The sequence below is a fragment of the Salvelinus sp. IW2-2015 genome, unplaced genomic scaffold (assembly GCF_002910315.2).
Source record: "Salvelinus sp. IW2-2015 unplaced genomic scaffold, ASM291031v2 Un_scaffold515, whole genome shotgun sequence".
In the NCBI taxonomy this organism is placed as follows: Eukaryota; Metazoa; Chordata; class Actinopteri; order Salmoniformes; family Salmonidae; genus Salvelinus; species Salvelinus sp. IW2-2015.
In genome coordinates this window covers 842,630-864,323 of record NW_019942566.1, presented here as the reverse complement: position 1 = coordinate 864,323, position 21,694 = coordinate 842,630, and the positions used below count along the sequence as shown (strand labels likewise).

The window sequence follows — 21,694 nt, the reverse complement described above, 5'->3', positions numbered from 1 at the left end:
GCCATGTCTCTGACACTACCATGGCTGAGGTCTCTGCCTGCCATGTCTCTGACACTACCATAGCTGAAGTCTCTGCCTGCCTGTCTGCCTGCAGTCTCTGACACTACCATGGCTGAAGTCTCTGCCTGCCATGTCTCTGACACTACCATGGCTGAGGTCTCTGCTGCCTGTCTCTGACACTACATGCTGAAGTCTCTGCCTGCCTGTTCTGACACTACCATGCTGAGTCTCTGCTGCATGTCTCTGCACTACCATAGCTGAAGTCTCTGCCTGCCATGTCTCTGCCACTACATGGCTGAGGTCTCTGCCTGCCCTGTCTCTGACACTACCATAGCTGAAGTCTCTGCCTGCCATGTCTCTGCACTACCATGGCTGAGGCTTCTGCCTGCCATGTCTCTGACACTACCATAGCTGAGTCTCTGCCTGCCATGTCTCTGACACTACCATGGCTGAGGTCTCTGCCTGCCGTCTCTGACACTACCATGCTGAAGTCTCTGCCTGCCATGCTCTGACACTACCATGGCTGAGGTCTCTGCCTGCCATGTCTCTGACACTACCATGCTGAAGTCTCTGCCTGCCATGTCTCTGACACTACCATGGTGAGTCTCTGCCTGCCATGTCTCTGACACTACATGCTGAGGTCTCTGCCTGCCCTGTCTCTGACACTACCATAGCTGAGGTCTCTGCCTGCCATGTCTCTGCCACTACCATAGCTGAAGTCTCTGCCTGCCTGTCTCTGTCACTACCATAGCTGAAGTCTCTGCCTGCCATGTCTCTGACACTACCATTGGGCTGAGGTCTGCTGTCACTACCATGGCTGAGGTCTCTGCCTGCCCTGTCTCTGCCACTACCATAGCTGAAGTCTCTGCCTGCCATGTCTCTGCCTGCCATGTCTCTGACACTACCATAGCTGAAGTCTCTGCCTGCCATGTCTCTGACACTACCATAGCTGAAGTCTCTGCCTGCCATGTCTCTGACACTACCGTGGCTGAAGTGCTTTAGCAGCGATTCCTTAAGATTCGGCAACAAACGGCAAAAATATTCCCTATGGACACCGTGTCCTCATTGTAATCATCTGACGTGTTCTGTTTTTGACCCTCCCCATTGCCCTCAGAACAGCCTCAATTCGTCGGGGCATGGACTACAAGGTGTCGAAAGCATTCTACATGGATGCTGGCCCATGTTGACTCCAATTCTTCCCACAGTTGTCAATTTGGCTGGATGTCATTTGGGTGGTGGACCATTTTATTACAAATGTTACAAATTTTTCTCCCCAATTTTGTGGTATCAAATTTGTAGTTAGTCTTGTGTCATCGCTGCAACTCCCGTACGGACTCGGGAGAGGCGAAGGTCGAGAGCCGTGCGTCCTACGAAACACAACCAAGCCGCACTGCTTCTTGACACAATGCCCACTTAACCCGGAAGCCAGCCGCACCAATGTGTCGGAGAAAACACTGTACACCTGGCGACCTTGTCAGCGTGCACTGTGCCTGGCCTGCCACAGGAGTTGCTAGTGTGCGATGGGACAAGGACATCCCCGCCGGCCAAACCCTCCTCTAACCCGGACGATGCTGTGCGCCGCCCCATGGGTCTCCCGATCGTGGCCGGCTGCGACAGAGCCTGGACTCGAACCCAGAATCTCGGTGGACCATTATTGATACACACGGGAAACTGTTGAGTGTGAAATAAACAGCAGCATTGCAGTTCTTGACACAAACCAGTGTGCCTGCCACCTACTACCATACCCTGTTCCAAGGCACTTCAATATTTTGTCTTGCACACCTACACAATCCGTGTCTCAAGGCTTGAAAATCCTTTTTTAACCCGTCTCCTCCCCTTCATCCACACGGAGCGCCAAGTCTGGGACCAAAAGGTTCCCGAACAGCTTCTACCGCAAAGCCATAAGACAGCTGAACAGTTAATAAAATGGCTACCCTGACTTTCTGCTTTTCACCCCCTACCTACAGTCGAAGTCGGAGGTTTACATACACCTTAGCCAAATACATTTAAACTCAGTTTTTCACAATTTCTGACATTTAATCCAAGTAAAAATTCCCTGTTTAGGTCAGTTAGGATCACCATTATATTTTAAGAATGTGAAATGTCAGAATAATATTAAAGTGAATGATTTATTTCAGGTTTATTTTTTTCATCACATTCCTTGTGGGTCAGAAGTTTACATACACTCAATTAGTATTTGGTAGCATTGCCTTTAAATTGTTTAACTTGGGTCAAACGTTTCAGGTAGCCTTCCACAAGCTTCCCATAATACGTTGGGTGAATTTTGGCCCATTCCTCCTGACAGAGCTGGTGTAACTGAGTCAGGTTTGCAGGCCTCCTTGCTTGCACACGCCTTTTCAGTTCTGCCCACAAATTTTCTATGGGACTGAGGTCAGGCTTTGTGATGGCCACTGTGGCTTTGTGATGGCCACTCCAACACCTTGACTTTGTTGTCCTTAAGCCATTTTGCCACAACTTTGGAAGTATGCTTGGGGTCATTGTCCATTTGAAAGACCCATTTGCGACCAAGCTTTTACTTGCTGACTGATGTCTTGAGATGTTGCTTCAATATATCCACATAAATTTCCTGCCTCATGATGCCATCTATTTTGTGATGTGCACCAGTCCCCCCTGCAGCAAAGCACCCCCACAACATGATGCTGCCACCCCCGTGCTTCACGATTGGGATGGTGTTCTTCGGCTTTGCTGCAGCCTCCCCCTTTTTCCTCCGAACATAATGATGGTCATTATGGCCAAACAGTTCTATTTTTGTTTCATCAGACCAGAGGACATTTCTCCAAAAAGTATGATCTTTGTCCCCATGTGCAGTTGCAAACCGTAGTCTGGCTTTTTTTATGGCGGTTTTGGAGCTTCCTTGCTGAGCGGCCTTTCAGGTTATGTCGATATAGGATTCGCTTTACTGTGGATATAGACACTTTGTACCTGTTTCCTCCAGCATCTTCACAAKGTCCTTTGCTGTTGTTCTGGGATTGATTTGCACTTTTCGCACCAAAGTACGTTCATCTCTAGGAGACCGAACGCGTCTTCTTCCTTAGCGGTATGACGGCTGCGTGGTCCCATGGTGTTTATACTTGCGTACTATTGAATGTGGTACCTTCAGGCATTTGGAAATTGCTCCCAATGATGAACCAGACTTGTGGAGGTCTGCAATTTTTTTTGAGGTCTTGGTCTTGGATTTCTTTTGATTTAACCATGATGTCAAGCAAAGAGGCACTGAGTTTGAAGGTAGGCCTTGAAATACATCCACAGGTACACCTCCAATTGACTCAAATGATGTCAATTAGCCTATCAGAAGCTTCTAAAGCAATGACATCATTTTCTGGATTTTTCTGTTTAAAGGCACAGTTTAAAGGCACAGTCAACTTCGTGTAATTCAACTTCTGACCCACTGGAATTGTGATACAGTGAATTATAAGTGAAATAATCTGTCTGTATGTAACGGCTTTCCTCCTCCTCTTCATCCGAAGAGGAGGAGCAGGGATTGAACCAAAATGCAGCTTCTTGAGTTGACATGATTTATTTAAAGAAAAGACGAAAAACACGAACTTCACTATAAACTAACAAAATAACAAAACGAATGTAGACAGACCTGGACGTAAGAACTTWCATGAAACACGAAGAACGCACGAACAGGGAAATGACTACATAAAACGAAGAACGTACAAACAAACCGAAACRGTCCCGTATGGTGCAACATAGACAGACACTGACACAGGAGACAACCACCCACAAACAAACAATGTGACACCACCTACCTTAATATGATTCTCAATCAGAGGAGATGAAAACCACCTGCCTCTAATTGAGAACCATATTAGGTACCCATTAACCAACATAGAAACAGAAAACATAGACTGCCCACCCAAACTCACGTCCTGACCAACTAACACATACAAAACTAACAGAAAACAGGTCAGGAACGTGACACTGTAAACAATTGTTAGAAATGTACTTGTGTCATGTACAAAGTAGATGTCCTCACCGACTTGCCAAAACTATAGTTTGTTAACACAAAATTTGTGGAGTGGTTGAAAACAAGTTTTAATGACTCCAACCTAAGTGTATGTAAACTTCCGACTTCAAATGTACTTGTACATACCTCAATCAATCACCCCAATACACTGACTCGGTACTGGCAGTCCTACCGGTAGTCCTTGTATATAGCCTTGCTGTTTTATTGTGTTACTATTTTATTTTTGTCTATTTGTTAATTTTCATACTTTTAACTGCATTGTTGGGAAAGTGGAGGCCAAGTGAAGCCTTGTCTCGTGTCTAGGTGATCAGCAGGGAACTGACCTAACAATGTCCTTTCCTTCACAGTGAGTTGAATTCCAAGCTACAAGACACGCTGGAGCAAATAGAGGTACGGAGGAGCTTTTTTCCCCTTGTTTCTTCTTTTTCTTGGAAATCCACTCTACCTTTTAGTGTTATGCTTTTATTAAGACCGTTGAGAACCAGATGGGGATATAGAGATATGGAGACACAGGAGCATGGCTACAGACGGGGATTGAACCATGGTCTCCGGTGCTTGTTAGCTGCACATAGGTTTACTAACTATTTCTATTGGTTAAGAACACTGCGATTTATCATACATTTCAAAGGTTGTTTAGTATCAAACATATTAAATATGAACATCACCTTCCTTGTAATTGTTTAAAAGCCTACAGTTAAAAGAGAGACAGTGTTTTGTCTTGACATTGACAGTTTTCTGTTTTTCCTGCTACATATTAACATATTTAAAAAGCCATTCCCACATCCACATTTGGGGAGGTTCATTACCTGGATGCCATGTGAATGTGTGACACCACCACCACAGAAAGCTGTGTGTTGGTCTCTAAACTGATCCGCTGTGTGGCTCTGCTGGTCGAATGGTGGATGGTGGGTACTGTTGGAGAGATGTAATTGGGAGGTGGCCAGTCTGGCGTGAAGCCCTTCCTGCTAGCTTCAGTGAATCTGCAACACGTTTTCTCATCATGCTCTTTAATCCTGCTTTCTCTACCAAAAAGTGCAGGTGTCTATGGAAATGCAATGCTGAAATCTGAATGCAGCAATTTGTATGTTCATGTGCATACATATTCATAATGAAAGTATTTGGTAGGGGAAAAAATACAGTATTTTCATATAAAATTCATAACATTTGTAGAATGTACTGTACTTTGCTTTCTGAAATAAAACTGCCATAGTGTGATATAACTTCGACGCACAATTTCTATGCTTTCCATTCTTAGCCAGAACTACATTAACTGCATCTTTTGCTGTAAACAAAATGTTGTCTAATTCGACGCCCTCCCTGCCACCCTGTTTAAAAAAAGAAAAGAAAAACATGTTTTTCTCCCCAATTTCGTGGTATCCAATTGTCTCACCGCTGCAACTCCCGTACGGACTCGGGAGAGGCGAAGGTCGAGAGCCGTGCGTCCTCTGAAACACAACCCAACCAAGCCGCACTGCTTCTTGACACAATGCCCACTTAGTCCGGAAACCAGCCGCACCAATGTGTCGGAGGAAACACCGTACACCTGCCGACCGTGTCAGCGTGCGCTGCGCCCGGGCCCGCCACAGGAGTCGCTAGTGCACGATAGGACAAGTACATCCCTGCCGGCCAAACCTTCCCCTAACCCGGACGGCGCTGGGCCATTTGTGCACCGCTCCATGGGTCTCCTGGTTGCGACAGAGCCTGGACTCAAACCCAGAATCTCGATGCAGTGCCTTAGACCACTGCGCCACTCGGGAGGCCCCCTGCCACTGTATTTCTCTCACGCAGCAGCTCTGTTTAATGTTAATGGTGGTGCTCCTTTGACCTTGGGGAGGCTGAGTGTGTATCTCTTGTCCCCTCCAGCAACCTGGCTCTCCCTTGCTCTATATAGTGAATAGTGTGCCATTTGGCACTCAGACTTTAAAGACAGCAGCCTCAGCCCTCCATTATGGCAGCTGTTGCTAATTCTCTTGGCCCTAGGAGTTGATTCATGACCGTATCCCTCCTCCATCCCCTCCTTCCCCTCTACCCACCCAACAGGAGCAGCTGGATGTGGCCTTGTCTAAAACCTGCAAGCACTTTGACGTCTCCCACTACACCAGAGTTCAGCTGGCGTACACCCTCCTGGAAAAGACCCAGGTGAGAGACCTCTAGCAACAGATCTCTGCTCTGTCGGCTTCCTTACTGATCCTTTTGTCATCCATTCCCCCCCTTTTCTCCCTCTTCCTTCTGTATTGTTCTTGATCTCTCTTTCTCTGTCTTTCTCTCTACCTACCTGTCTGACCTTACGTCTCTCCCTCTGATGTGGTGAGATGATTCATTCCTGGGTTGACGCCCGTTTTGGTATCCCCCTTTCCTCCCCCTTCCCTCTGTTGTGCTCCCTTCTTCTCCCTCCATCTATCTCCTTCTCTCTCCCCCCAGTGTTGATCAGAGGTGATGATTCATACCGGTCTTGTGTCTTTTTACACCGTCTTCTCCCCCCAATACTACCAGCAAATCACAGACACTGGAAAAGATTTCACCACACACACGCTCGAGCGAGATGGGGAAACATCCCCCATTTCCATGGGATTGATTTTGGGATGACGGAAGCACACAATCACGTAGACAGTTTGCGACAAGCTGTCACCATCACAAAGATTGATTGTATTGCTTTGTTCAGGGGACTGTCAGGAGTAAGAGCTGCCACCAAAAAACAACCCGGGAGATGTGGCAGTGTATTGTGGTGTCAAATGATGTCTGTCAGCCTCAGTGTCCATCTGTCGCTGGAGAGTGAGAGAGAGCGCGCTTTGGGTATCTGTGTTTTTTTGTGGATGCTTGTTTTTCTGTGTTGTGTGCGTGCGCTCGTGTGTGTGAACTTTCATTAAAGAGTGGGTTGGTGTGTTATATGGGTGTCTGTATTTTTTTTACACGTGTGTGTCAGTGTAAACTCTGTACTGAAATGGATGGTGTGTGAGGGCTGAGATGAGTCAGCTGTTATCAACTGTCAGTTTCTCGCACACACACTCACACCCCACTTCACCGCGAAAATGAGCCAGACATCACCAGAAAAGCTTCCAACGCTTCCTTCCAGGCAAATTCATAACTTTTACTCACAGAGATGTGTGTCTGTGTGAGTGAAGACAAGCACTGCAGATCTCTCTGAATATTCCTGCCTGACAAACTCTGGCAAAGTATCCGGTTTGTCGAACAAATCTATATGTCTAGGCAGGTAGCCTAGTGGTTGAGTGTTGGGCCAGTAACCTAAAGGTCGCTGGTCTGAATCCCCGAGCCGACTAGGTGAACAATCTGTTGATGTTCCCTTGAGAAAGACACTTAACCCTAATTGCTCCTGCAAGTTGCTCTGGGTAAGAGCGTCTGCTAAATGACTAAAATGTCATGTAAATGTCTATCAACTTTTCAGCACAGTGCACTTTTAGTGTAGTAGTAAATGATAGGTGTTAGAGAAGACATAAGCTTTGTTCGAATACCCTCACTAACATACTGTATACTACATACTTGATGAGTATGTACTATTAGTTAATTTTAGTATACTGTAAACAAACGGTATCCTTTCAGTTGAGTGTACTAGCGCGTCGCCTGTCTACCAGAAGTTGATGCTGTTGCTATGCAACTTCTTGCTAGCTTGTTAGCATAACAAATGACTAGTTTAGACATCTTACAACTTCATTAACAATGTCCACTGAGAACGCACAACGATTCAACCACTTAGCTAAGCTAAGAATGACATAAATTATCAAGTCATTAAACGTTGGGTAGTTAGATAAAATATAGCTAGTTAATATACTGGTAATTTCGATGTATTAGTAGCCAACTAATGTTAGGTAGCTAGCTAACATACCGGTACATACAAGCAACTGCTGTAATGATATGCTATGTGGTTTGTAATAACCGGATAACGTAGCTAATATATTGTCAGCCAACATAACGTGTAACATACATTATTTGAAAAGTCATAACTTTTTTATTACATTGCTCAACATTAAATTTGTCATAATTAGTTAGTACAATTAATTGTACTAACATTTTGTATCCACGTTCGTCAGACTCCGGCTGCATATTTTCCGCCCATTTTCTTCAAATCTGAAAATGTTGTGAAGCCACGCCCATTTTTGGAATATATGCATTATGGGCCTTAAAAGCACAGAAATAGTGTCCACTGCTTGTATACTTCGTATTTTGACGAATGTAGTACGACATCCGGGAACTTTCTGCATACTAACTATATCCATATTATGACCAATAAGCATACTACATACTCAATTTACGTCACAAATAGTATAGTTAGAATAAGTATTTTAACACAGCTATAGAGATTGTCTTGTAACAAGTCGTTAGTTTACCTGGTAGACAAACAGGTAAATAACTCTTATGCCCATAACATGACCTGTATATTTCTCCTATTGACGGAGCTACTCGTGTAGGAAACAAAAACATGCTGACGTGACGATTAGCGTATCTGTTTGATTGACATCATCAGCTATGAGACGAGAGTGGCCCTTGGCTCCAGAGACTGCGTCATCAGGAGCTTTTTGGCAGTAGGCTATCCACAGTCACAATGGTTGTGTTCTCCACAATGATAAAAGCCAGCAATGTAGTAGTGAGTGTAGTGCCTGCTCTCAAACTCAAATACCCATTGTTGACTGGCTCAGGGCCTTTTCACTCTTTGTTGGGGCGCATGACACACACACACTACACTCACAATGTTCACTGTATCTATGTAGACAGCACATTGCTGACCTTCAGGCCCTGGTCTAAAGTATAGGGCTCTGCTCAAGAGTAGTGCACTACAAATCAAATTATATTTGTCACATACACATGGTTAGCAGATGTTAATGCGAGTGTAGTGAAATGCTTGTGCTTCTAGTTTGACTGTGCAGTAATATCTAACAAGTAATCTAACAATTCCCCAACAACTACCTAATGCACACAAATCTAAAGGGGTGAATGAGAATATGTACATGTAAGTATATGGATGAGCGATGGCCGAGCGGCATAGGCAAGATGGAGTAGATGGTATAAAATACAGTATATACATGTTATATGAGTAATGAAAGATATATAAACATTATTAAAGTGCCATTATTTAGAGTGGCATTGTATAAAGTGACTAGTGATCAATTTATTAAAGTGGCCAGTTATTGGGTCTCAATGTAGGCAGCAGCCTCTCTGAGTTAGTAATTGCTGTTTAGCAGTCTGATAGCCTTGAGATAGAAGCTGTTTTTCAGTCTCTTGGTCCCAGCTTTGATGCACCTGTGCTGACCTCGTCTTCTGGATGGTAGCGGTGTGAACAGGCAGTGGCTCAGGTGGCCTTCCTGTGACATTTGGTGCTGTATGTGTCATGGAGGGCAGGTAGTTTGCCCCAGGTGATGCGTTGTGCAGACCACACTACCCTCTGGAGAGCCTTGGGGTTGAGGGCGGTGCAGTTGCCGTACCAGGCTGTGATACAGCCCGACAGGATGTCATATTCCCAGACCTCTTTCCATGGTTAATTCCGTTGGATCGCACTTTCATTTTTGCGCGAATGCCGCCATCCATCCACGGTTTCTGGTTAGGGTAGGTTTTAATAGTCACAGTGGGTACAACATCTCCAATGCACTTCCTTATAAATTCACTCACAGAGTCAGCGTATAGGTCAATGTTATTCTCTGAGGCTGACCGGAACATATTCCAGTCCGCGTGATCAAAACAATCTTGAAGCGTGGCTTCCGATTGGTCGGACCAGCATTGAATAGTTGTCGTCACTGTTACATCCTGTTTGAGTTTCTGCCTATAACACGGTAGGAGCAAGATGGCGTCGTGGTCGGATTTGCTGAAGGGAGGGCGGGGGAGGGCTTTGTATGCATCGCGGAAGTTAGAGTAGCAGTGGTCAAGGGTATTGCGCATAGCGCAATCAATATGCTGATAGAATTTAGGTAGCCTTGTTCTCAAATTTGCTTTGTTAAAATCCCCAGCTACAATAAATGCAGCCTCAGGATATATGGTTTCCAGTTTGCATATAGTCCAGTGACGTTCCTTGGTGGCCGTCTTGGCGTCTGCTTGAGGGTGAATGTACACAGCTGTGACTATAACTGACGAGAATTCTCTTGGTAGGTAAAATGGCCGGCATTTGATTGTAAGGAATTCTAGGTTGGGTGAGCAGAAGGACTTGAGTTCCTGTATGTTGTTATGATTACACCATAAGTCGTTAATCATGAAGCATACACCTCCTCCCTTCCTCTTCCCAGAGAGGTGTTTATCTCTGTCGGTGCGATGCATGGAGAAGCCCGGTGGCTGAACCGATCACGACAACTTATCTCGAGAGAGCCATGTTTCAATGTGAAACAGAGAATGTGACAATCTATGATGTCTCACTGGAAGGCAACCCTTGCTCGAATTTCATCAAAATCTGTTCTCTCTGCTAACGCACAGCAAGCGGTAGTATGTACATATTACCTCAATTACCTCAACACCGTTGCACCCTCACATTGACTCTGTACCGGTACCCCATGTATTTTGCCTCGCTATTGTTATTTACTGCTGCTCTTTAATTATTTGTTATTCTTATTTCAAATTTTTGGGGGGTATTTTCTTAACTGCATTGTTGGTTAAGGGCTTCTAAGTAAGCATTTCACTGTAAGGTCTACTACACCTGTTGTATTTGGCGCATGTGACAAATTTGATTTGAAAGACCTGTTATTAGTAGCGCAAGTCACAGCTCAAATGGCTCTTGCAGCACTTCATTTAGAAATGACCTCGTAACTCAAGTAGGCCATTGGCAATGGCTGCATATCAACTGCAATTTCTGTAATCAGAGATTTTTTTTCACAACTGTTAACGTTGATGTCGTGCGGCGCGCTTTATATCCATCGCAAATAATTTGAAAGATGCATATTCCCGCTTACTAACGTAACAGCATTGTTGTGTTAAGTAGGTCTATTTGTAAAAAATGATCCCTTTATGATGATTATTGGAACCTGTTAGTAGTAGTTTTGTGGTAACTGCACTGTGACTTGAATTGTGTGGATTTTTTTTTTCTTAACGTTAATGATTGAATTTCGTTAGGCCATGGACATCTCCAACTGCACTTCAAAAGGGTCTTACGACGCTATCCGTCCCTCGTAATAATCTGGGTCCCTGTGTCTCCTCTCTCCATAGACGGCCATGGACCAGCTCCACATGCACTTCACCCAGGCCATCCACAACACTGTGTTCCAGGTGGTTCTGGGATACGTGGAGCTCTGTGCTGGCAACGCCGACACCAAGTTTCAGAAGATGCAGTACAAAGATCTCTGCACGGTAAGGATGCTAGCGAGCTACCTTCTCCTGTCGCCAACCAAGACCTTACCTAGGGTTTGTGTCTTAGCAAGGCCAACCAAGACCTTACCTAGGGTTTGTGTCCGCTTAGCAAGGCCAACCGTGACCTTACCTAGGGTTTGTGTCCGCTTAGCAAGGCCAACCGTGACCTTACCTAGGGTTTGTGTCTTCTTAGCATGGCCAACCTAGGGTTTAAGTGTTATGTTTTGTGTAGGGCCAGGAGTTTTTGATCACCATGTGTCTACCTGGCCAGGCTATGATTGGGGCCAGCGTTTGTCCTGTTCTTGTCCCATTAACACAAAGAAAGGATATCCTCGTTTGACATTCAGGGGATCAGGACGAAGACGTCTGTCTCTATTATGTAGGTGACCATTAATACTGTATCTTTAATGAGCCATCTGTCTGGTACAATGTCTGGTAAAGTAAAAAAAGACAGCTTTAATCTGTGGTAGAGTACAGACTTGGAGAAGATCTTATAAGCTTGGCTAGATGCCCACTGAGGAATGACTATATATTTAGTTGTTTATTAAAGAGCTTAAAGGATTAGGCCACACCGGTAGAAATCCCTGCTACTCTGTTAACTTGATAAACACTCAGACAGACACACGACTCCCTGAACGCTCATATTGTTCTCTAGCCAAGCAGAAAATGCCCTTCTGTCTTCATGAGAGATGGCACTTATCACTCTATCCTCCTGAATGAGATGGAGAGAGAGAGATGAAGAGAATGAGACTTTCATTTTCTCAGTCCGGGAAGAGGCATTTTCAATCGTAGATCTTTTTCTATGAGATAATTAATCTTATTTAAGTGGACGACGAATGGGCTCTTTTGAAAAGTAGCTCCTGAGTGGCGGTGGTGCTTTTATTGGGCCAAACGCTCCCTCGCTCTCTCTGCACAGACCCAGAGCCTCGGCCGTATCCAGACCCCGCAAATCACATTTGCATGCTCATATAAAGCGCCTGCAATCAGCAGGGCCATGCATCACAATCCTACCGAGTGAGTTGTCTTTTCTTCCTGAGCCTTTTATTACCTGGCTGCTGACACATTTGCGTGGGGGAATCAAACAGAAGAGAAGATGTGCTCAATGGAAGCTGATGCTGTCACTCCCCTCAATGGAAGCGGACGCTGGTACTCCCCACTGTGTCAGTTTTTTTAATACCTTGGCCACTAGATGGCATAGAAGCAGCTGTGGTTTGTATGAGAACTGGGACTCCTATGGGGAGAAGCACCATAAATGTGGTTCGGAGGCAAAGTCAAGGCAGGTTGAAGGCCTAGGGCATTTCTTAATGGTGTTTCTGAGGAGAAAAATATCTAAATATCATTCCCTCCTGTGCCAGAAACCTCCTTCTGGTTCAATGTTCTTTAAAACTATATTCTATCTTCTAATCTACAAGGAGTACAAGTTACACTGCATAGTTTAAATTTGTCTCACAAGTATGGAAACAAAACTTCTAGATGAGTCTCCTAAGTAGAAATAACTTCTTAATGACTTAGCAGAATAATTTGGTTAACTGTTAGGCCCTATGGGATCTGTAATGTTTAGCAATTCGGGCTAGGAAGGGAGAGAAAGATTCTGGGTAGGCAGGGAGAGAAGGATTCTGGGTAGGCAGGGAGAGAAGGATTCTGGGTAGGAAGGGAGAGAAGGATTCTGGGTAGGAAGGGAGAGAAGGATTCTGGGTAGGAAGGGAGAGAAGGATTCTGGGTAGGCAGGGAGAGAAGGATTCCGGGTAGGAAGGGAGAAGGAATCCTGGGAAGGAAAGGAGGAGGATTCGGGGAAGGTAGGGAGAGTCATTTCTCCAATGCTCTTATGAACCATAAGATACGAAAGAACCGGAAAGGGCCATGCCTCTCACCTATGTCCCCAATTTGCCTATCTAGCAGTGACTCGCCAGATTAGTCTGAAGTTGGATGCACAGTATGCTGATTATGGGCGATTTCTCAGACGCGCCGACTTTGGATTGATGGGATGTGTCATGTTAGCATTTGGCTGCGTGATGGATTGGATGGAGAGCTACAGTATGCGTCAGCTAGCCTCGCGTATGTTCATCACTGAAGCTCGAACCTGATGAAGATGAAGCTCGCAGACAGGCTGTGCCTCTGATGACACATGAAGCCAGATAGGGTGTTCTCTCTCTCTCCATCGCTCCACATTCAGTGACTGGAAACAGCTTTTAAGGAAGATATAATCTTTGTTTAACTTTGGCAGCAGTTCCACTGCTTTAAAAGAAAATGGAAAAAGACTATCCGTGTTCCTTTAAGAACAGGGAAGGACGGAGGAAAGCTGCTTTGAGAAATGTTTTGGTGCTTTCATCTTCTGAGTGTTTCGCGCTCATTCAAGAATAAATAGATCAACCCTTATCTAAACAAGTGTGAGGGTATGAGATAAATGTGTAGTACCTGTGGGTCTTCCAAATGGACAATGACCCTAAGCATACTTCCAAAGTTGCTTAAGGACAAATAAGTGGCTTAAGGACAACAAAGTCAAGGTTTTGGAGTGGCCATCACAAAGCCCTGACCTCAATCCTATAGAAAATGTGTGGGCAGAACTGGAAAAGCGTGTGTGCGAGCAAGGAGGCCTACAAAACCTGACTCAGTTACACTAGCTCTGTCAGGAGGAATTGGGCCAAAATTCACCCAACTTATTGTGGGAAGCTTGTGGAAGGCTACCTGAAATGTTTGACCCAAGTTAAGCAATTTATAGCAATGCTACCAAATACTAATTGAGTGTGTTAACTTCTGATACTGGGAATGTGATGAAAGAAATTAAAGCTGGAATAAATCATTCTCTCTACTATTATTCTGACATTTCACATTTTAAATAGTGGTAGCTAATGCAGCAGGATGTTTTAGAGTTAATGTCGGGAGTGTGATAATTGAGTTTAAATTATTTGGCTAGGTGTTATGTAACTTCAGACTTCAACTGTAGGTTTTTCTCTTTAACTATTTAAGTTTTGTTTCTGGGGGGGGTTGATGACTGCTCAATTAGGTGAGTCTTGTGACCAGTCGTCGTGTACTAAGCCTACAAAACTTCAGAAGAGACAGTTTGGGGACTCTGGTCTTCCTCACTCTGTGTCCCTCCCCTGTGTGGTATGTCATAAAATATACACAGGACAGTATGGAATGCCATCACTATTGTCCTGAACTTTGAACCAAGTCATGGGATCTGAGGTAGCAGAAAGGTCTGATCATATTGTGAAGATTGTACATTATAATCTCTCTCTGTCCTCGTCTCTGTCGCGCCTCTCTGTTTCTCTCCTCTCTCGTTTCTTCGCTCTCGATCCTTGTCCTCTTCGTCTCCTGTTCTTTCCGCTCTCCTGTCTCTCGCTTTCTGTCTCTTTCCCCCCCCTTCCCCCCTTGTCCCTCTCTTCTTTCTTTTCTCTCTCTCTCTGTTCCCCCTGTTCTCTTCTTTCTTATTCAATTCAGGGCTTTATTGGCTGGGACAACATGTTGTTAACATTGCCAAGCAATTTCTCTCTGTCTCTCTCTTTCTCGTCTTCTCTGCTATTCTCTTGCTCTTCTCTCTTTCTCTATATCTGTCGCTACTGTCTTTTCTCTCTGTTCTCTGTCGCTCTCGTCTCGTGTTTTTCTCTTCCTGCTCTCTGTCTTGTCTCTTCTGTCTTCTCGTCTCTCTTCTCTCTGTCTCTCTTCTCTGCTCTCTCTCTCTGTCTCTGTTTCTTGCTCTCTGTCTCGTCGCTCTCTGTTGCTCTCTGTCTCTCGCTTTCTCGTCGCTCTCTCTTGCTTCTTTCTCTTCTGTTCTCGTCTTCCACTCTCTGGTTCTCCTTCGCTTCTGTTCGTCTGTCTCTGCACATTCTCTTCTTGCTTTTCTCTCTCTCTCTCTTATCTTTCCTCTCTCTCTGGTCTCTTCTTCTTCTTCTCTCGCTTCTCTTCCCCTTCTCTCTGCTTCTCTGTCTCGCCGCTTCGTCTCTCGCTCTTCTCTGTCTTCTCTCCTGCTCTCTGCCTCTCTTTCTGCTGTCTGTGCCCAGGGCGATGATATATGGTGATGTAAGCTTTATGCTTTACTTGTCTCTCTGTCTCTTTTCTGTCTCTCTTCTGTCTTCTCTCTGTCTTCCTCTGTCTCTCTCTCTGTCTCTCTCTCTGTCTCTTTTTCTCTGTCTCTCTCTCTGTCTCTTTCTCTCTGTCTCTTTTCTCTTGTCTCTTTCTGTCTCTCTCTTCTCTGTCTCTTGATCTCTGTCTCTCGCTCTGTCTCTCTCGCTTCTCTCTCTTTTCTGTCTCTTTCTCTCTGTCTCTTTCTCTCTGTCTCTTTCTCTCTGTCTCTTTCTCTCTGTCTCTTTCTGTCTCGCTCTCTGTCTCTTTCTGTCTCGCTCTCTCTGTCTCTTTCTGTCTCTCTCTCTGTGTCTCTCTCTCTCTCTGTCTCGGTCTCTCTCTGTGTCTGTCCTGGACTCCATGGCTGAGTCCCAAATTGCACCACATAAACATATTTTTTTGCTCTATGGGCCTTGATCAAAAGTAGGGCACTATAAAGGGAATAGGGTGCCATTGGGGATGCATGCAAACCCTGTCCCTGACTCACTGATCTGACTCTAATAGATTAATAATACAGCACTAACATACTCTAAAACAACACCATACTGTCAAATGACCATCAGTACCACAGCAACCGTCAGAGCCACAGCAGAGCTGAAAGGTACTCACTCTTAGATTGTATGATTTTTATTGGACAGATAGTGAGAGGGGATGACAGTGGGGAAAGACAGAGGTTGTATGAAAGGGCAGTAGGCCGGATTCAAACCTATACCTTCATTACCTCTAAACCAGTTAGGCCACATAAGGATAATCTCTTGTTGATTACATCATAAAGTACATCACCATTCTATCGCCCCAGGATTCACTCACTGATAACAATCAGTATCTTGATTGTGTAATATGATCATTTTGACTGGACACTGTGAGTTATTTACATGGTCCATTGTTCATGTGAAGTACTGGCTCTTTAGTGAGACCCATAGTGGAGGTGAACCTTCCATGGCCTTTCAGCGTTCATATCAGCTTTCATATGAGGCACCACTGAAGTATATGACTAGGCTGAGTCTCTCTCTCCCTGTGTTTTGTGTTTTCTTCATTATTTAGTGAAACTGATCCTTTCTGAGAACACACAGAACCCCTCGTCTCCCTCCAGCTGTGATAGAAAATGTCCATCTTGTGTAACAGCATCAATAAACAACTGTTTGTTGTGACGTCTGCTTTCATTTGCATCAATGATCCCAGATTTCCAGGCTTGGACGCTCAAAGTCGAGATTTATTTCTTGCTTCCTCTAGTCACTTCTGGAAGTTTCATATACTTCCTTTCATTTATAGAGCTTCTATAGAACTCTGAGTTTATATTTCTTTGTGCTAGAACTGAATCAAAGGTAGATTTTCCCTCTGAATTAAAATAAAGACATTCAAATCATTTCTTTGCAGAAAATAGTAATGAATTAATCTCAGATTAAACAGACTGTACTGCTCACCCATTGCAGCTCATAACTTCTACATTTCAACCTCTGTATGCCAAATAGGTCTCGCCACAATACTGTTAGCCAGGCTTTCAATAGTTCATATTTGTAAAAATGTGCCAGATACAGTAGGTCTGCACTACACTCATCACCGTGGTAACACCAGATGGGTTGATATTGTGCTCTGGTAGGTAGGCTATGCAGTCTGAGGAACATTTCCTTATACGCTACTGGAGGGAACTTTTAATTCCTCATGATAGAGGAAGAGAGATGTGGGAGAAAGAGCGGCAATGCTCATAAACACTTACTGTCGTGTGAAGGAGAGCAATGAAAAGACAGTTGCTCACTCTGCATGTAGCCTTCTATACTGTAATCAATGGTAAAGCTGAGAATGAGAGGCATGGTGGCTGACAGTGATAAAGGGGCTGGGATAACATGCTTGTGTCCCTGCTGACAGCTTGTGTCCCTGCTGGACATGCTTGTGTCCCTGCTGGACATGCTTGTGTCCCTGCTGGACATGCTTGTGTCCCTGCTGGACATGCTTGTGTCCTTGTTTGACATGCTTGTGTCCCTGCTGGACATGCTTGGTACACTGGACATTACTGCTGTGCCACGCTGCCACATATGGTCACCCACGCTGCGCATAATATAAGGTCTCCATATAATGTTCAATAGTGTACCCTCCTTGACAGTCTCAGGACAGGGAAGGACACAATTGGCTGATGGTTTGGGGTGTTTGAGAATAAAGTATCATCATTTTTTGTTTTCAGAGGAGTTGTTTTGGTAAATGACACAGCAAGTATTTCTGTCTTAGCGACATCGCTTTCTCAACAACCTCTCCTGGTATTTACTGCAGGCCATTAGCCTGGTTTGGGGGCTCCCCACCTCAGGGCTTAAGCATTCTGCCAGACAACCGTGCATTCACAATTTGATCTGACAGCCACCAGAGAAACCCTGTCAAGTGTAACGTGTCGCTCCAGTCCTAAGTTTACTCTGCTGCGCCAAAGGCAAATAGGACTAGACCTTTCATCATGCCTATAGGGGAGGTGTTGCAGTATATGTTCAGAACCATGTTACTGTAAATCTTAGAGAGGGTCTCATGTCAAATATTGTTGTGGTTGCAGGTTCCCCTGCCTCATCTGAAGCCTCTTGGGGCGCTGCTCACTGTCAGTATTTGGATACTGTGTGCAATGCATGATCGTGTGTGTGATGTTAAGAGTTTTATTTTCTGGGTGACCTGACCATTGACTGGTTAGCAACGAGCTGTCCTCTCAAGAGGAAGCTTCTAACTGTGACTAATGCCTGTAACATGACCCAAGTTATCACTGAACCAACTAGAGTGTAAACCAATAGTGTTGGAACTGTGACATCCACTTGTATTGATCCGATCTTCACTAATGCTGCAGAGCTTTGCTCCAAAGTAATATCAGTTCCCATTGGCTGTAGTGACCATAACATTGTGGCAATAACAAGGAAAGCCAAAGTGCCAAAGGTTGGCCCTAAAGTTGTTTAAAAGATCATCCAAAATGTCAAATCAAATTTTATTTGTCACATACACATGGTTAGCAGATGTTAATGCGAGTGTAGCGAAATGCTTGTGCTTCTAGTTCCGACAATGCCGTAATAACCAACGAGTAATCTAACCTAACAATTTCACAACTACTACCTTATACACACAAGTGTAAAGGGATAAAGATTATGTACATAAAGATATATGAATGAGTGATGGTACAGAACGGCATAGGCAAAATGCAGTAGATGGTATAGTGTACAGTCTATACATATGAGATGAGTAATATAGGGTATGTAAACACCTATAAAAGTGGCATAGTTTAAAGTGGCTAGTGATACATGTATTACATAAAGATGGCAAGATGCAGTAGATGATATAGAGTACAGTATATACATATACATTATATTAAGTGGCATTGTTTAAAGTGGCTAGTGATACATTTTTGATTAATTTCCATCAATTTCCATTACTAAAGTGAGCTGGAGTTGAGTCAGTATGTTGGCAGCAGCCAGTCAATGTTAGTGGTGGCTGTTTAACAGTCTGATGGCCTTGAGATAGAAGCTGTTTTTCAGTCTCTCGGTCCCAGCTTGATGCACCTGTACTGACCTCGCCTTCTGGATGATAGCGGGGTGAACAGGTAGTGGCTCGTGTGGTTGTTGTCCTTGATGATCTTTATGGCCTTCCTGTGACATCGGGTGGTGTAGGTGTCCTGGAGGGCAGGTAGTTTGCCCCCAGTGATGCGTTGTGCAGACCTCACTACCCTCTGGAGAGCCTTACGGTTGTGGGCGGACCAGTTGCTGTACCAGGCGGTGATACAGCCCGACAGGATGCTCTCGATTGTGCATCTGTAAAAGTTTGTGAGTGTTTTCCTAGGACACTTGTAAAAATATTTTTTTTTTAATGATGTTGGTCTAATGTGTATGAGGTGAATCTATGCAGCACTGGAAGTATTTGTAAAAGTATTCATGTCAATTGTTGACAAGCATGCACCTGTTAAGAAACTAACTGTGAGAACTGTTAGAGCCCCATGGATTGATGATGAATTGAGAAACTGTATGGTTCAAAGAAATGATGCAAAAGAGGTGGTAATCAAGTCAGGATGCTCAGCTGATTGGTTGACGTACTGTCAATTGAGAAATGTTTTGACCTAAACTTAACAAAAAAACTAGAAATGTAATTCCCAAACCAAGATGAATGACATAAAACACAATGGGAAAAGACTTTGGACTACCTTAAATGATATGGGCAGAAAACACAGTTCATCTCCATAGTTTAATGAAGTTGATGGGTGATTTATAACAGCAGTGGGCCATCATATTTTAGTTTAAAAAATGTAATATTGAAAGTGAAGGGTTGCCAATAATTTCAATGACTATTTCACAAGTAAAGTGGAAGAACTCAGAAGTGAAATGACAATATTGAACATTGAGGCATCATATTTTAGTATAAAACATGTAGTATTGAAAGTGAATGATCGTTGTTTTGAATTTTGTTTTGAATTTGGTCAAGTTAGTGTGGGATTGTTGGGAAAACTAGTATAGACAACCTTGTTGGGAAACTACTGAGAATGGTAGCAGACTGTATTGCCAGACCTATTTGCTGTATCTTTAACCTCCTAAAGGAGTGTGTTAGGGCTAACCCCATTTAGTCGACTGGTTGATTGTTTGGTCGATAGGCTGTTGGTCGACCAAGATTTTTTTTTAAATGAGCAGTCTCAAATATGTATATATTTTTTTGTGGCACACGATACTTGTCTGATTCACGCCTGTCTCAGTGGGCTAATCCATTTAGGAGGCTGTGGGGATGTCACGGTCCTAAAGGAGTGTGGCTAGAATGCACAAGGCATGTCTCTCTCCAGAATCTCCTGCCATTTTGTGCACATTCATAGTTTCATAACTTCACTGTGTGAATTGCTTGCCTTTTGATTGTTAGTGTCTATCAATTCCCCACTACATATATCACCAGTAGTAACCTACGTATATCACCAGTAGTAACCTACATATATCACCAGTAGTAACCTACGTATATCACCAGTAGTAACCTACAATAACCTAGACTAGTAATCACCAGTAGTAACCTACGTATATCACCAGTAGTAACCTACGTTATCACCCAGTAGTAACCTACATATATCACCAGTAGTAACCTACGTATATCACCAGTAGTAACCTACATATATCACAGTATGTAACCTACATATACACCAGTAGTAACCTACGTATATCACCAGTGTAAATACATATTCACCAGTAGTAACCTACGATATCACCAGTAGTAACCTACATATATCACCAGTAATAACCTACATATATCACCAGTAGTAACCTACGTATACACCAGTAGTAACCTACGTATATCACAGTAGTAACCTACGTATATCACCAGTAGTAACCACGTATATCACCAGTAGTAACCTACGTATATCACCAGTAGTAACCTACATATATCACCAGTAGTAACCTACGTATATCCACCAGTAGTAACCTACGTATATCACCAGTAGTAACCTACGTATATCACCAGTAGTAAACCTACGTATATCACCAGTAGTAACCTACGTATATCACCAGTAGTAACCTACGTATATCCACCAGTAGTAACCTACGTATATCACCAGTAGTAACCTACGTATATCACCAGTAGTAACCTACGTATATCACAGTAGTAACCTACGTATATCACCAGTAGTAACCTACGTATATCACCAGTAGTAACCACGTATATCCAACGAGTATACCTACGTATATCACAGTAGTAACCTACGTATTATCACCAGTAGTAACCTACGTATATCACCAGTAGTAACCTACGTATATCACCAGTAGTAAACCTACGTATATTCACCAGTAGTAACCTACGTATATCACCAGTAGTAACCTACGTATATCACCAGTAGTAACCTACGTATACCACCAGTAGTAACCTACGTATATCACCAGTAGTAACCTATATTTACCATTCATTCCCATCATTTGTAATCTACAGTGTTTTTTTGGTTACGATAATATCTGTTAATGCATTCAATTTATTATTATTATTGTTATTTAGTGTTCTTATTGTCGTTATTTGCACAGCTCACAATTTATGCTACACTTGTGAGAAATACATTTGAGTTTATTTCTTTCCATTTTTGAGTTTTGGGAATTTATACATTTTGTTTGGAGTTTTCGTGTCAATATTGAGTAAGGACATGCATCTGATTCGGCCTACTCATATAGACGTAGACCGTGGCTACCTGGCCTGTGTGCAAATGTAGGTCTGTCCATTTGGAGATGTCTGATAGTATTTCTGATTGTCTTAACTCACCACCACTAATGAGCTGTGGAGCTTCTCAAAGTATTTTTTTCTTCACTTCAAACAGCCAGTAAACTAAGACTTTTTAAGAATGACAATAGTTCCTCAATATATTTCCAGCTCTATCCCTTTCGGTAACCACAC

The 21,694-nt window shown here is 43.7% G+C and overlaps 1 protein-coding gene across 1 annotated transcript in view; it reads left to right on the top strand.

Annotated features, from left to right (window-relative positions):
• The first annotated feature begins 4,315 nt into the window (after positions 1-4,315).
• Positions 4,316-21,694, top strand: part of LOC112068437 (syndetin-like) — a 54,750-nt gene continuing 37,371 nt past the window's right edge. The window contains exons 1-3 of the mRNA XM_070438155.1: positions 4,316-4,384; positions 6,035-6,133; positions 11,132-11,272. Coding sequence (XP_070294256.1) covers positions 11,138-11,272 — 135 coding nt within the window. The 5' untranslated portion in view covers positions 4,316-4,384; positions 6,035-6,133; positions 11,132-11,137. The remainder of the gene's footprint in view (positions 4,385-6,034; positions 6,134-11,131; positions 11,273-21,694) is intronic.